The 16,953-nt window shown below is 38.0% G+C and overlaps 1 protein-coding gene across 4 annotated transcripts; it reads left to right on the top strand.

The window, feature by feature from the left end:
- The first annotated feature begins 2,104 nt into the window (after nucleotides 1-2,104).
- Nucleotides 2,105-15,545, top strand: AMBN (ameloblastin). 4 transcript variants are annotated; one of them, XM_070612786.1, is made up of 17 exons: nucleotides 2,105-2,213; nucleotides 3,128-3,196; nucleotides 6,066-6,116; nucleotides 7,425-7,472; nucleotides 7,954-8,064; nucleotides 9,544-9,738; nucleotides 10,635-10,673; nucleotides 10,797-10,835; nucleotides 10,955-10,993; nucleotides 11,115-11,153; nucleotides 11,277-11,315; nucleotides 11,440-11,478; nucleotides 11,603-11,641; nucleotides 11,908-11,967; nucleotides 12,067-12,111; nucleotides 12,518-12,562; nucleotides 14,438-15,545. In XM_070612786.1, the coding sequence occupies exons 1-17, from the start codon at nucleotides 2,199-2,201 to the stop codon at nucleotides 14,981-14,983; spliced, it is 1,458 nt and encodes a 485-aa protein (XP_070468887.1). In that variant the 5' UTR covers nucleotides 2,105-2,198; the 3' UTR covers nucleotides 14,984-15,545. The 4 variants fall into 4 exon arrangements, with proteins under 4 accessions (XP_070468887.1, XP_070468886.1, XP_070468888.1 ...); XM_070612785.1 differs by having other exon boundaries at nucleotides 9,499-9,738; XM_070612787.1 differs by lacking the exon at nucleotides 11,908-11,967 and having other exon boundaries at nucleotides 9,499-9,738.
- The last annotated feature ends 1,408 nt before the right edge of the window (nucleotides 15,546-16,953 follow it).

Genomic DNA, 16,953 nt, shown 5'->3' with positions numbered 1-16,953 from the left:
CAACTGATTACAACAATCATTATTACAATTATCATTATTATCAATGCTCAGTGTCTCCAGAAAGCGGGAGATGAGATTGGAAAGGTAAATCAAAATGTTAATTTGACTGTCTAGTTACAGAGGATGAATTTTACATTATGACCTTAGAGATATTTAAAAAGTTTTTGAGTGGGGCAGTGAAATGCTGAAACTGATATCTAAGGAAGATACGTCTGATGTTGGTATGCTGTAGGAAATGGAAGGAGAAAGAAACTAACAGGGAAACATCTAGAAGACGATAATCCCAAAACTGAGTGTGAAGGACATTAAAAAAAGGTAGAAGCAACATCACTTACAATATATTAAATACTTGGTTTAAGAGCAAGGCAGAACATGGGAATCCTATCAAAACATCATTATTAACATGTCATGATCATGCTTATAAACCATAAAAGACATAGACACACACACGCCATTTCCCTGTTTAGCAGTCAACTAGGAAGCTTAATCCCATGGATTCAGCATCCACTTCCAGGCAGAGGAAATGTCTTCCATCAGGTCCCTCCTCTACACTCCTTGGAGCTCATGGACCTAACAGGTCCTCCTCCTATAAAATACACACACAGTGTCTTTGTGATCCCATGTTTGACGTAGTTTCTCCCACACAAAGGACAATCAGCCCATTTATTGAACGCCCACTGTATGGCTGCTGCTGCATCTTTATCGTCTCACCAAATCTTCAAAATAAGCCTTTGGTAGTAAATGATTATCCTTATTTTATAGGGGAAGAAACTGGGGCTCAGAGAGTTTAAGGGACTTGATCAAGGGACTTCATTCCAGAGCCGAAGTAAAAAGAGATAAAGAGAGGAAGAGGAAAAAGAAGAGGGAAAGAAAGAGAGAGAGAAGCCAAAACTAGTATTTTCATTTCAATAACATTTTGCTATTACAAAACATGTTCACTTTCCTTCTTTTTTGCATCCTAGAAATAATTCAGTTATCACTGGGAAATGGAGTTTTTCAGGGACAGCTTCTTGGATAACATTATTTGAAGCTGTTAGGCCTGCACTTAAGTATGAAGACATCTGTCTCCCAAAATACCAGCTTCCTCAATGTTCCCTGTAATTGACAAGATCTCTACTTCCCTAAAGAGTGTACTGACTCATCCCTTCTTAAGAAACTGATCTTAAATGCTTATCCCTACCATGTCTGAAATCACACCTTTGGAAAGACAAGAAGGGGCAGAGAAATAACAAAAGCAAATAAAGTTCAACCCACAACTAAGACATTCTTATCTGTTAATGGAGAAAAACCCATCCATGTTGTTGTTACCTTTTAAGTAACACAAATATAGGTTACTAATCTGGCTTGATACTAAATGCCTGAAAATGGATCTATCTAAAGAGTGAACTGAGAATAGTGCCTATTGAATTGATTGGTTCATGGAGAATGTTCTGACTTATGCCCCTCTCCCCAAAAAGAACACGAACCAAAGATTTATCTGAAGTGATTCTTTCAGAGTCCAGCTGAAATTTTTTACAAAAGTTTGGCTATCTCTATTCGATTATCTTCAGATATGAAAATATGTTGGAAATTCTGAGGAAAAAATTATAACATATTCATTATCCATTACCCATCTAATATTTTCATCCTTTCTTTCAAGCCCAGAAAGTTATTTTAGTGTTTGCTTCTAGACTGTGTGTATACCGAGGGAAGGGCTAAGAGTTATTTTTACCACAACAAGCATGAAAGTGAAAATCTTGAGAATGTTGCCACTGAGTCAGTAGCTTTATCTGCAGATAAAAACCAGCACAAAACAAATAATGGTTTATTTTGCACCTATTTTACATATATCTCCCCCAGCTCACCAAAATGATTGTCTTCAGAGCTTACGTCCATTATTCCTTGACTGTCTTCCCTGCAATGGAGTTCTCTGAATAAATACAGGGGACGAGTTACAATTAAAAATAATAAGACTCTACTGAGCCAGCGTCCTTGCATGCAATATGAGTGTGTGGGCTAATTGCAGGAGCAGAGTTTGGGGTTTTTTTCCCCTCATTTTGCTTCACTTTGATTGGTGGATTGGCACTTTAAATAAAGGTTTCAGCTCTTCCCTGCATGAGAGATACAGAACGAGTCCCAGGTACAGTCCAGAAAAAATTTTAATCTTCTTTTCTTAGAACTATCTTGGTTGGCATCACCAGGCCCTGAGAGCACAGTGCATGCCAGCATTGAAGGTAAAATGTGATTTTATGATTTCCATGTGATTCCTGTAAGTTCTTTTTTTGTATCTCCAGGAAGCCTTTATAAAGGGGATTTATCTTCATTTGTCACCAGAAGTTCAATAATAGCTTATTGTAACCATTAGCATGTTCCAGAGAAGACATGCCTAGTACCCTTTCAGCTAAGGAAAAAAGGACTTACCTATAGACATTTTTTTTTCTATCTGTGATTATTAGTGACAGTGCCTAATTTAGAATAGTATTAGAAGATGAGCAAATCTCTTGACTAGTCAGATTTCCATTGATGTAAGAGCAAAGAGCCTTTTGAACTTATAGAGTGAATTTAAAGAGATAATTCATTTTAGAAAGAGAAAAATGAATTTTGAGACATATTTTTCACTAATATCAAAGGAAACTAAAATATTCAGTTCATTCTTATTTTAAAAAGATGTTTCTGCATGGTTATCTGGGTAACCTAAACATAGAATGATCTACCCCATATATCTGCAAATAAACATTTGTTATGAAACGATTACTGGTTGTGTCACATTTCAAATGCATTTCAAAATTTATTCTGGAGGTAAACGAAATATGGAATCCTGTGAATGATACTTAATAGATTGGAATTTTACATAGCAGATAGGATTTTAAAATTCATCATTCATTTTACGAAATGAAACACAGCATTTAAAGAATATGCGGGAGGTTGCTCCTACTTGTTCATTCAGGTTGAAGCTCAGTAAAAGAAGTACTTACATTCTTTTAAATTGTTTGTCAATTCATTTTGAAAACTAGTAAATGCATGTTTAGCAACACTTAGTTTCTGGTTTTGTTTTTGTTTTTTGAAGCTGATTGTTTTGGACCAGTTTTTAGCCATTCCAAAAGAAAAATTTTATCTGATTTAATTCCTCACCCCAACTCTGTTTCAGATCCCGCTTTTCAAAATGAAGGACTTGGTACTGATCCTGTGCCTCCTGGAAATGGGTTCTGCGGTGCCGGTAAGTCAGAGTCTTCTAGACGTTCCCTGGAAGAGACATTGTTGGACACCAAACAACACTGAAGGATGCGAGCTGAGAGTCCATGCATGGATTCATTTGAATTAATCCAGTGGTATAGTACCTACTGAATCAAAAGTCATAGCTGCCCAGACACCAGTCCTTACCATCCAAAAGCAACGTCAAACATATACTTTTCTATTCAAAAAGATATTTAAAATATTCCAAAGACAACTGCTAAGTCTTATTCCATTCATTCAAACTTGAAAGGCTTATGTGGTCTCTACAATGCCATGGCCACAATTTTATTAACTACTTGCTACCATTATGAAATGGAAAGAGAAAATTTCTCCAAAAAAAGTAAAGTACATTTTCTTCTCCATTTTTAAAAGAACAACATTAGCTAAATTACCATGGTTACAAAACTGAGCTAAGTGTTCCATTTGAAACTAGTAGCTAACCAACAAATTTGCCTTATGGAAGAGATATTATATAAGATATAAGATATATAAGATATAATAATATATATATAATAATATATAAATATATAAATAATAATAAGATATATGTATATAAGATATCTTATATAAGATCTCATATAAGATATAAGAGACTGAGAACTGAAGTTTCTTAAATCAAAACATGTCGTGGCAGTGGGACTAATTGTACATTACAGTCCTGTACCTGGTCCACTCTGTCATAATTTGAAATGATCTCACAGGAATACAATCCTTTGAGCACTGACGTAGTGCAGCCACTAGTGTGTGATTCTGTTTTCATGAAGACCTTATTCAGCTGCTATATGCATTTGTCAAATATTGACTGAGCACCTGCCATGTACCCAGCAGTGTGCTGGCCATTGGAGATAACGAAGGTAAATATGACATGCTCTCTCGTCTTGAATTCTCAAATCCAGTGGCCTCAAATGAACTTTAAATATTTTTTTAAGAAAAAAGTTTAGCTACTTGGGTTTCTTAAAGTCAAATGTTTTGGAGAAAGGGGATAGAAACTGATTACAATGATGAAAACTTCATCTCTATGAATAAAAGGAGTTTTTATTTCATTATTCAACACGCATTTTAAATGGAAGAAAAATCGAAGCTGCCATGCTAGTTTATCTTTGTATGATACTGACCTCAAGATCAGCCTCAGCCATTCACCACCAGTCTAATACCTTGACACTCTTGGAACATGTACAGGCCCACACTTGTGTAAGTCAGGTCACTCTGAGGAACAGGGCAATTGCTTAGGATTACCGATTGACTGCTTGCCAAATTAGATGTTCTGCTTTTACTTTGGCATGGAAAATGTATTCCCTATCTATTTATATTCCTGTAAATATTATTCTTTAATTCATGACTTGGAGCAGATAGAAAGCAAAGTATACTTCATCATGTAGTTGAAACTGTCCAAGATACCTTATTTGTGTACTGGCCATGGGAGGAAAGAATACTGCTCTCACAGTCCCCTCAAATTCTGAACAATCTGCTCACCACAGACACACACACACACACACACACACGAATGCATGCACACCGCTCTTCCTGTCTATACAGCTAATCTTTTTCTCTTAGTTGGAGTATTTGATACACACTTATAACTTCTTTCCCTCTATCCATTTCCAAAACTAAATTATTTGGAGAAATTTGCACCATGACTCAGAGGGTGGAATTTTCATGTATAAAAAAGTAGGAGAAGTGGAGGTAGATAACATATGCTCAGAAAAATATTCCTGAACTTCTTACTCATAAAGGAAAAAGAATCCTAGTACATTTAGTTGAGACTCCATAAATATTGTGGGTAAATAAAGGAAGGAAGGCATTAAAACCCCTTGCCCGTAGATAGTAAGAAGATCTAAAGAACCAAAGACTCTCAAAACTCAATTTACTCTAATTCCTACTCTGCCATTCTGGTTTTTTTCCCCTCTGGTATTTGTGTACATTAATAAAGATTAGTTTAGAAAAGAAACTATCTTACACTTTAAAAACCTGGTTGTAAGTACAGCTACTCTTTTAACAAGTGAACACATTAAGTATAATAGTACTTGGTATTAGAAGGAAAAAAATACCTTTGACATGATCACAAAAATATAAACACAGATCAACAGGTTTATACATAAAATAATCTTTCACTAAGGATGATGGAGGATTTTTTGAGGCCCTTTGAATGGGAGGCAAGTTAGGATTTGCACACGGTTTTGCTGAACGCCATGATCCTACACCACATTCCATAAACCAGAAGCATGTAGGTATGTCAAATACGCAAGCAAATTGAGCTCAAGTTTGCTTTTCTATGCGGTAATTTTTTAAGAATATCAAATACTCTTAGTTTTCTATTTTGTTACTCTATTTTACTTCTCATTTGTTTTCAATGTAACTTTCAAGCTAAATCAAATTTTGCTTTTAAAAGCAAAAAGCATGGGGCCTGCCCAGTGGTGCAGCAGTTAAGTTCGCACCTTCCACTTCAGCGGACATGGCACCTCTTGGCACACCATGCTGTGGTAGGCGTCCCACATATAGAGTGGAGGAAGATGGGCACACGTGTTAGCTCAGGACCAGTCTTCCTCGGCGAAAGGAGGAGGATTGGCAGCAGTTAGCTCAGGGCTAATCTTCCTCAAAAAAAAAACCAAAGAGCATTAAGATGCAGACAAAAGGTAGATGATTTTGTGGAAGCAAAATTATTAAATATTATAGTAATACCCCAAACAATTTAAATTCTCCTTCATTCTGCCCAAAAGCTCAAGTCAGTTGGGTAACAAACCATTGTGGTGGCCCCTCAGCTGGCCCTCATGTAGTAGGGTGGCTTTCTATGTCCAGTGTGTAAGGAAGTTTCTCACCAAAAACAACTCAAAATTATTCTTATTTCCATTTAGGCGTTTCCTCGGCAGCCTGGGATACCAGGCATGGCTAGTTTGAGCCTTGAGGTATGTATTGTCAGAGTATTTACACATAATCTTTGTATTGGTATGTTCCTGCTAAGAGAGAAATATGATGGGCTGTTTCTCGGTTTTCCTCGTCAGAAGTCAGTGGCTGTCCCCCTGTGCAGTTTTAGAGAAATTTATGAGACATCTTAGAGCTTCATCTTCCAATTTTACTGCAATTTTAAACTCTCAGGTGTTTTAGTCTTTAGAGTGTCACCTGTATATGAATCAAAACAATACTAATATTTAATATCTAATATATATTATATATACATTAATATAATTACCATGTTAATATAATTACGTTTAGTAAAACGCATTGTTCTGAAGTCACAAATGGTTTATACTTAGTTCCTTCTCCTTATAGTATCTTATATGATGAAGTTCCCATGAAGAAAATTCACCTTACAAAATGCAATTGTTGAAAAGAACTGTAAATAGCGTTAAAATTGTGCTGTGTACCTGCTGCACAGCCTGTTTGTCTTGTTGCAGTTCTCATAACTAGTATATACTGTTTAGAAAATCCCAGCAAAATAGAAATGTTTGACCATATCAGTAGAATATACTGACAGTTATGAGTAGAAAAATATTTCTGAGATTACAAGTTTTTCGAAAGACCTTGCAAAATTTATTCCTATCGTAACAATCTGAGGGCAATCAATACCTATATGGGCTAGATTTATCTCACATGGAGGCTTACTTCACCAAGTTATTTTCTTCTCACTTTCTGGCTTAAACTCAATTCAAAGCACCTCGCCGCATTAACAGTGAAATTGACTTTCTGTTGAACTGGCAGCATTCTTTACCATCTATCCAGATGCTTACCATTTTCCCCAATGTTTTCTCATATTTATTATTTTGAGGGCTTTTTTATTTTGGAAGGAGGCGGGGGCTGTTGTTTTGTTTTGTTTGCCTGTTTTTTTCAAATTCTTCTTTGGATTGGATTTATAAAAGGCAAAGCAAGTTAAATGGGGAAAAAAAGAGTCAATGAAAATGTCCTTGTGATTACATTGTGATGTCAGTTGAATGAGCTATTTTCCCAGGTTTCAATATGATTTCCACTTAAATGATACTTTTTCTCTCTTTTAATTAATCGTAAAAAGCAAGCTATGTTAATATCAATAATAACAATAATGGCAGAGTCACATTTAACACTTCCACTTTTCAGTGATCATTTGTGTCTGCTTTTATTTTATGCAAACTGACCCACCCCAAACTTTGTGCTAATAATACCATATGTTGAGAAATCAGTTGTGTCGTACAGAAAAGGAACATATGTGGCAAACACTAACCCACTTTTTTTTCTTATAGACAATGAGACAGTTGGGAAGTTTGCAGGGATTAAACATGCTCTCTCAGGTAACCTTATTTTCAAATATTTTTTATTGCAAATATTAATGGTGGTGGTGGTAGTGACATTAGCGGCAACACCGTCATTCATAAAATTTGTTTGTGAATAGACAATATCCTAAATACTGGAAGAACAAATAAGTTCTTCTAACCTAAAACAAAATAAGATCCTGGCACGGCTAAATTAAAACAATACTGAATTTTCTTTAGCAAGAAAAATATATCATTTTTTGTGTTATCAGTTTTATACAGCCCAAAATATGAGTGCTTAAAAAGCTAAATCTCAAACAAGTTTATGGGAATATTGCAATCTGGCTCCGAATGGAATGTAAGTCTGTCGGAAGACAGCATTTACCTATCCATATTAAATTAACCAATATCACTCTTACTTTTGCTATCTCTACTCTTTCGATGGATTTCTTAGAAAATGAAAACCAAGTTTAAGCCATCTGAAATATAAGCATACCTTCTTTTCGCTCCATGTCTTTAGTATTCAAGATTCGGCTATGGGAAATCATTTAATTCTTTGTGGATGAATGGTCTCCTGCCGCCACCTTCCTCTTTCCCATGGATGAGACCAAGAGAACATGAAACTCAACAGGTAAGTTAACTGCATCAATGTGTTTGAAACCTCAAACTTTAAAATATTCTCCTACTTGCCTTCTCTAAGTTGTCATACACTAGCCACAGGCAGGTAATAGTAATGAACAAAAAATTATCCAAATACCAATAAATCAACACCTATAATTGTTTTTAGTACTTAGGAAAATTTATAATAAAACAGTCCAAATTTCCAACCCATTTGTATATCTATTTCAAATAGGAACATATGGGCTCCAAAATATGAGACCTATGTTAAAGATATGAGCAATAAAAATAGATAAACTATCCTCAGAATGGAAGCAGACTATATCCTAGACTATTTTTATTTTAGTCTTGACTCCCTAAAAAAAAGGACATTTAAGCTGATGCCAGAATCCTGGTTAAAACGGCATGAACCCCACAGCAGACAATAAATAAATACATCAATCATTTAACCATTATTTATTAGGTACCTAATAAATATATAAACTAAATTGTAGATTGGGAGTGAAAGTAAAGACATTGAAGAATGGCTTCAACGCTCACGAAATTTCAGGTCTAATTGGAAGATAAGACAAGACAACACATTACAAGGTGCTAAATAGTGAGGTGTTAGTAAAGAATGAGGTCTAAGTACTGAAAGCCAAGGAGTACAGAGATAGGCAATGATTGAAGAGGTGCAGCAGGGCCAGATTGCTGTGAGACTTCCATGCCGCTTTAAGGAGCTTGCAAACAATTTAAAAATAATAGGGAGTCATTCACCATAGGTAATTTCAAAGAGGAGCAACAGAACATAGTTGCTTTAACAGGAACTTTTGATTCCAGATGGCCTTCCACAGCAAGTAGCATTACTCAGCAAGCCACATTTAGCAGGACAGTAAATTATGTCAATGGGGACTCTTTCTCCACTTGATTGTTTCCAAAATGGACTCTGTGATGCAGGAATTTGATTGGCATTTTATTTAATTACTCTTTCTCCTTTCACTCACTCAAAAAATATATTATCTATCATGTGCCAGGCACTTGTTAGGAGCTTTATTAAGTCCTGGGGCTATAAACATTAATAAGACATATTATTCTCTCTCAGTTGACTGGGGGACAAAGATTTATAACAAATAATTGTAATCCAGTGAGAAAGTAGTGAAACACAGAAGCAGCTATCGGCAGCCAGAACAGGAAACAACTCATTCTACTAGGAAGTCCACATAGCTTTCCATCTTCATGAGCAGAGGTTGTCCCGGAGGAAGTAAGGGAGGCAGACAGGCACCAGACTGCCTCAAATAACGTTGACTTTTAGTAAATCGCTGCTTCCTATGTAAACACAGCTTCATGACAAGTCCTCTAGACTCTCTTCCAAGTAGAAAGCTCCCCAAGCCCTTTTGCTTTAGAAATTCTAGACCCCACAGTTCAGCGAGCCAGCGCTTCCTGACGCTCCTTTCAAATTTCTCTGCAGTATGAATATTCTTTGCCTGTGCATCCCCCACCTCTCCCATCGCAGCCATCCCTGCAGCCTCAACAGCCAGGACAGAAAGCTTTCCTCCAGCCCACCATTGTAACCTCAGGGATCCAGGACACCATCCAGAAGGGAGGACATCAGCCTCCGGTTTACCAGAGACAGCCGCCCTTGCAGCAGTCAGAGGGGCCAATGGTTCAACAGCAGGTGGCACCATCAGATAAGCCACCAAAGGCCGAGGTAATTTCTTTCCCTGAAGTCAGACCAGGATCACCCACTAACTTAATGAAAGAAATCCCATCTGCAGAGCACATTTAAATAATCAGAGCTTTGGGGCAAAATGCACAAAAATACAAATATGTTTTTAGGCAGTTGACATATGTAGGAGTAGAACATACATATCTATTCTTGTCCTTTGCCACCTGAGACAGGGTATGGATTCTAAAAGATCCTGTGCCTGTAAAACTTGGTTTCATAGTTGCAAAGGATGAAAGGCTTCAGAGGAAATAGGACAGCCCAGAGAAGTCCAGGCTTCCTATCATCAGGATCTTTTTCAGTGTTGGAAGGACTGAGATGAGTGAGTGATCCCTCAGCACTGCAAGTACTAGTCTGCATTATTATTTCTCTATCTGGTGGTAGAGATGACAATTACCCAAAACTATCTTGTAATAATGTAGAGCAAAGAGCAATGGATAGGAAAGGAAGGTACCATGTAACTGGTATGTTGTAGGCATTTAACATTCCCCCATATCATCCTGACTACAATATTATAGGGATATTATGATCCTTTTTAAGAAGGAGAAGGCAGACTTTGCGAGATTATACAATTTTCCCAGTATTACACAAAAACTAAGTGGCAGAGCCAGGATTCAAACCATCCTGGCATGCTCCAATTCCAAAACTCCTTACTTTCGACTCTGCAAGACAAAGCAAATTCATGACAGACATGCCCCATCTCCCTGCCCTTGCACTTGAGTCATGTCAATGAAAGGGTTGTACCCCCCAAAACTAAATGAAAGGAAAAATAGTGAAACTCATTTGAGATTGTTTTATCATAATCATAAGTCAGGTGAATGCGTGCAATTCGTCTATTTTTAGTAATTATTCAGTAATTTTAATATTTATCTGTGATGCAGCTAAAAGAAATGGATCTTCCTGGTCCACAGGGTCCACAAGTAAGTACAGATCTCAATGAGACAATTTTGTTTTATCATACCATAAATTAAGTAAGTGTGTTCAGCTCACTTTGTCTATTTTTAGTAATTGTTCAGTAATCTTGATATTTATCTGTGGTGCAGCTAACAGAAATGGATTTTCCTGGTCCACAGGGTCCACAAGTAAGTATAGATCTCAATGAGACACTTTTATCATAATCATAAATAAGGTGAATGTGCTAAGTTCGCTTTGTCTATTTTTAGTAATGGTTCAGTAATTTTAATATTTATCTGTGATGCAGCTGACAGAAATGGATTTTCCTGGTCCACAAGGTCCACAAGTAAGTATAGATCTCAATGAGACACTTTTTTGTTTTATCATACCATAAATTAAGTGTGTTCAGCTCATTTTGTCGATTTTTTGTAATTGTTCAGTAATTTTAATATTTATCTGTGATGCAGGTAACAGAAATGGATTTTCCTGGTCCACAGGATCCACAAGTAAGTACAGATCTCAATGAGACAGTTTTGTTTTATCATAATCATAAAAAGGTGAATGTGTTCAGTTCACTGTGTCTATTTTTAGTAATCGTTCAGTAATTTTGATATTTATCTGTGATACAGCTAAGAGAAATGGATTTTCCTGGTCCACAGGATCCACAAGTAAGTACAGATCTCAATGAGATACTTTTGTTTTATCATAATCATAAATAAGGTGAGTGTGTTCAGTTCAATTTGTCTATTTTTAGTAATCGTTCAGTAATTTTGATATTTATCTTTCATGCAGCTAACAGAAATGGATTTTCCTGGTCCACAAGGTCCACAAGTAAGTACAGATCTCAATGAGACAGTTTTGTTTTATCATAATCATAAATAAGGTGAATGTGTTCAGTTCACTTTGTCTATTTTTAGTAATCGTTCAGTAATCTTGCCATTTATCTGTGATGCAGCTGACAGAAATGGATTTTCCTGGTCCACAGGGTCCACAAGTAAGTACAGATCTCAATGAGACGCTTTCTTGGGCAAAAATGTCTCTATACTTCAAGAAAGAAGAGTAAAAAATTTAAATTGCCCCATTTATCCGTGAATATAAAGTAAAATGGGTTCCTTTGTTTTCTAAAATATTAAATATTTATTTGCCACACTAATCCCTCTAAAAATGTGCTTCATAGAACTCTTAGAAATGTCTGTACTGGGAGGTTTGCCTGTGTTATAGCAAATATGAATTACTTATTCTGTTTCCTATCACTTAAAGATGTTCCCAATAGCCCGTTTGATAGCTCGGGGACCAATGCCACCAAATAAACAAGCTCCAGTAAGGTTTTTTTTTAATACCACTTCTCTGTTTGTAATTTACTTAAAAGTTCTTCCCTCAGAAAATGCATTTTGTGGTGACTATTATATTTATATTTAGCTTTATCCAGGATTATTTTACCTGACCTATGGAGCAAATCAATTGGTAAGTCTGTAGCCTATAAAAAGTATCATTTTTAATTAAATGTTATCTTAAGAGCTAAAATTATAAAATCCAGGCCTCACACAATAGATTCCATATTCTCTGAATGACTAAACTAGTGATTGAAATGGCAAGGAGGTACACCTCCTATTTGGATAATTCTGGCTAGACTCACACATCCACACACACAAAATGATATTAAAGAAAAGGTAAATTGTCCATCTGAATTATCCAAATTGGCTACATTTCTTCAGTGATGACATCTCTCCACTTTACTCTGCCTCGGGACACAGCATTAGTATTAGGGCTTAAGGAAAAACTAAACAATTTTTAAGCTTGTCTCGAGTAGCTACAAGGATAATAGGAGTCAGCTGGTTCATCATATGATGCAGAGTTTCTTTTCGAACAGAACACTCCTGGCAGACTTGGCATCATGAGCTCAGAGGAAATGGCAGTGAGTAACGTCTTCAAACTCTTATTAAAATGGTGGCCGGGGGGAGCAGTCACAGATGACTGGCTGCAAGAGGCACTAGCCATGAACGTGGCCAAATACACAGCACAGCTTTCAAACTGTCCCACTCCAACACCAAAAGCTTGATTCTGAAGCAGCATGAAAGATTTCATCATGTTCCCCTTACACTCATTTCTAACTCGTGACCATTCTTGCACATAGGGTTTTGCCCCATTTTTTGAATGGGAACAGAGGTGAAACCTGTCTTGAAAAGCCATCATCACTGAATGGCAAGCACTTCAAATCGAAAAAGAAATACGTGGTTCATAGAGTCCCTGTTTCTTCTCAGACCATTTAACTCTTCAAAACAATAAATTCAACAGCATTCCAAATCATTTAGCCCTCAAAATTGAGAGACAAAAAAGAAAATTAATGAAGTTTAAAATTTGGTTATTGCCAAATTCAAAGTACATTAATAAGTATAATCTTCTTCTGTTATCCTTATCCATGCATATTAAAACTTTAAAATCTGAGAGCAGTAAACTCACACAATTTGACTTTTTCTTCAGAAATTTCTACGTTACATCTGTTAGAGCACAAAGCAAAGCAAAACCATACTGAATTAACAAATCATCATCAACTACAGATCCTATCAAATTAATAAATACACACGCTATCACAGAAAGAGAACTCACATCTCAACTTTACTGAGTGCCCTCTGTGAGTGAGACACATAGATATTATGGAGGCAAGATAAATAAGATGAAGTTCCTGTTCTCGAGGAGTTTACAGTCTAATCAATGGAAAAGATAGATACAAGGGCAGATAATGTCAAAATCATGTGATAAAAGTATCAGAGCTATAAGAGAGGAGGAAAAGAGGGGCTGATAGCCTAGTCCAGGGGTTCACAGCGCCATCCCTGGAGGATGTGATGGAAAGAGCTAGAGTGGAGAGCCAGGAGAAGGTCGGGGGCAAGAGTCCTGTAGCTATGTACCAGACACAGCTGGTTGAAAATTCAAGTCAGTGTTTACATCATCTTATCATTTTAATTAATTTATTCATATTCTGCCTTATTCTCAAATGATTTTGCTATAGCTTTTGAAAAACACACAATAAATGTGACCAAAAAATTGAAGAGAAGATCTTAAAAGAGTTAAAATTGTGGGAAAAGGAGAATACAGATATGCAAGTTACAGAGCCCTGCACACCTGCTGTAAATAACCCAAGATTTGGTTCTGAAGTTTCTGGCAGCAAAGGGAAAAAGGAAACATGGTCAGTTCTAGAATTCTAACTGTTCACAGAAAGAAGCTATTCCACTTGCTCCAGAGAAATCAAGCTTCTTTTTCTTATATATATTCTAAAAGAAAGAAAGAAAGAAAAAGAAGAAAAATCTTACATGGGCTCCATTTATTTGGGGGATACTGAGAAATGATATTGACAAGGCCATCCAAAACGTCCCTCAACAAACTCAAGAATGGATCAGTTCTTGTTTCTTTGTTTTATGATGGTATTACCCATTTCGGCTGCTTATTGTTTTCTCAAAATTAAATTCAAAATACCTTTCACCTGTAGACCTGGATCTGCCCTGCTTCCCTGCTTCTCTCCTTCCTACTCTTTCAGCCAGGCATGGCAAAGGGTCTCCATCTCCCTTTCACAGAAGTGGACTTGCCCCACCCAGAAAAGCCTCTTTTCAAGGGAGAGGCAGAATCCTCTCCCTTGTATTTCAAAGCTAGTTTAGTGAGAAATGTGCTTACACAAAGCTATCAGCCTGTTCCCTATCAGTTTTTTATGGTTTCTCGGTGAATCCGACCAGGTAGCATTGCATGGTATAGTTGATAGTATGAGATAATGGCATCTTTGGTAAATGGTTTCTTCCAGGGAGGCAGAGGAGGCCCCATGGCCTATGGAGCCATGTTCCCAGGATTTGGAGGCATGAGGTCCAGCCTTAGAGGGATGCCCCCGAATCCAGCCATGGGCGGGGACTTTACTCTGGAATTTGACTCTCCAGTCGCTGCAACCAAAGGCCCTGAGAAAGGAGAAGGAGGTCCACAAGGCTCCCCTGCGAAGGAGGCTGACGAGGCCAATCCGGAAAACCAGGCTCTCCTTTCAGAGATTGCATCTGGTCCCCTCGGAGGGCTTCTTGCTCTTCCCAAAGGCAGTGTTCCCAACCTGGCAAGGGGCCCTGCCGGGCAGAGCAGGGGACCCCCCAGGGTCACCCCAGCAGCTGCTGACCCACTAATGACACCTGGACTAGCTGAGGCTTACGAGACCTACGGTGCTGATGTGACCACACCGCTGGATTTCGAGGAAGAAACGACCACAGATACCACAGTGACCCCAGAGAGTCCTCAGACATCGATGCCAGGAAACGAGGCAGAGCAGCCCCAGATGGTGCATGATGCGTGGCGTTTCCAAGAGCCCTGAGAGCCTTGCAGTATCAGCTACTTTCTGTGTGCACAAGCTCCCCAGCTTTGTCCCCATAGTATATCTTTTTGCTAAAACACTGATTACCCTTCTACATCAAAGGCATTAAAAATGCTAAGCATATATTAATAAATATAAGTGGCTAGAAATAGTGTAGGTCCCCTTCTTGCTTTCATTCTCTTATTAAAATAAAATGTGTCGACTATCTCTGTGATTTAGAAATACTATTAATAACATCAGAGCAAGTCTAAGGGTCTGTGCGTTTGACAGTCACTGTTTCTTGGCTGTCTTAGGCATAATAGAGTTTCTCCTACTAGCATGACACTGTTATATCCAGGAAATGTGACATTGCTTTGGAACTTTTTCTCTAAGCAAAGGCACATATCTCAGAATTATAAACGATTTCATCCAAACGTTTTTAAACAGGGATTGGTGGACAATCCCTGACTGGTATTACTGGGTTTGGTATATTGGATTTAAAATTCTCTATTTGTAGAGTATTTTATTTAATCTAGTAAAAACATCTAGCCTATTTTAAATAAAGAATTTTTCTCATTGAAAATACCAGGAATTATACGCTTATTATTTACACACATTTAAGTAGTTAAGAAAACCACACCCATCCCCTAATTTTGCTGCTGTTTAACCCATTTTATTCAATTCATCCATCCTTTCATGGAAAGTTTATTGAGTATCTACCAACATCCTAAACAACGTGCTAGGCAACAGGGGCACGGTCCATTCCCTCAGAGCTTACAGTGAGAATGGTTGACAAGTAGACAACCACAATAATAACAAAAACAGCCACTCTCGGCCAAGCTCAAGTACTTTACACATATCTCACAATAACACTGCACAATAGATACTCCTAAACCCAGAACTCATGTGAAAAGTGCTATGAAAAGGCCAAGCATAGGGTGTCCCCAGAGCCACAGAGAAGAGGCACCTAACCCAGCCTAAGCGGCACTGGAGGGGCTGGGAGGGAACAGACAAGTCTTCTCAGAATGATATTAAAAGCATCTCAGAATGAGGCCTCCAAGAGGAAGAAACACAAGAAGAGTCATATGGGTGCCATGCGAGAATTAGCTTATTCCTGTGAAATATAACACAGGAAAAGGGACCCGGGAAATGATCATTACTTGTCACCAAAGCTACACATATATCAGTCAGGGCTATTTGCCTGAGGTTCCAAGGCCAGGTCTGGTCACTCTGAAAAGTAGCCTCCTGCCCCATTCTTCCCACCTCCTCCCAAGTTGCCCAGCCCAGGTGTTAGGCCCCACAGAACTCAGACGCCCCTCCATGCCTCTTGGAGATTCTGGGGATACAGCCCAGGAAAAGAGCCTTGAGATGCCACTCAACCTGGAATATTTCAGGGGCCTGAGCAGGAGCATGCAGCCACCACCCATTGTCTCCCTCTTTTCAGGTAGAGCTCTGCTCACCCCCACTCTAGGCTAGAGCCGAAGGAGACATGCAGGAGTTTAAAATGGAGTTTACATGCCATAGTGGTTCTGGCAAAGGTGGGAGGGAGGAGAATGACCTCCACTGTTGCCAGCAGAGGCCCACTGAGACCCCCCTTAGCAATCCAGATAGTCCTAAAAAGCAGTATGGCAGTATGGTAAAAGACACAAAGACACATTTGGGTTCAAACTTTGTCAGCACATCTAAGCGTCTATGAGTCTTTGGAAGTGAGATGTCATCTTTCTCCTCTTGTGCTTTCATTTCTATAACAGAACTACAACTCAACCCACCTCACAAGGTTATTGTGAGAACTAAATGAGATGAAGTACACAGATAGCATTGCTGAATCATAGCAGTGTCCTTCTTTTCTTACTGGTCCTCTTCACAAATAGAACCTAGCAAAACGGCAGCAGTAACAAAGGAAGAATGAAATTGTCCCATTAGCTGATGAACTGGTGCTTTTCCATTCTTACTCCACACGCTGCCCTTCTGGTCCTTCTTTGTAATTCAGA

Source organism: Equus przewalskii, chromosome 3 (genome assembly GCF_037783145.1).
Source record: "Equus przewalskii isolate Varuska chromosome 3, EquPr2, whole genome shotgun sequence".
Taxonomy (NCBI): domain Eukaryota; kingdom Metazoa; phylum Chordata; class Mammalia; order Perissodactyla; family Equidae; genus Equus; species Equus przewalskii.
This window is presented reverse-complemented; position numbering and strand designations above follow the sequence as displayed.

Excerpts from the sequence above, each read along its gene's own strand:
- AMBN (XM_070612785.1), top strand. Across the intron at positions 6,117-7,424 it reads TGGCTAGTTTGAGCCTTGAG|ACAATGAGACAGTTGGGAAG; the intron begins GTATGTATTGTC and ends TTTTTCTTATAG. Across the intron at positions 11,968-12,066 it reads CACCAAATAAACAAGCTCCA|CTTTATCCAGGATTATTTTA; the intron begins GTAAGGTTTTTT and ends ATTTATATTTAG.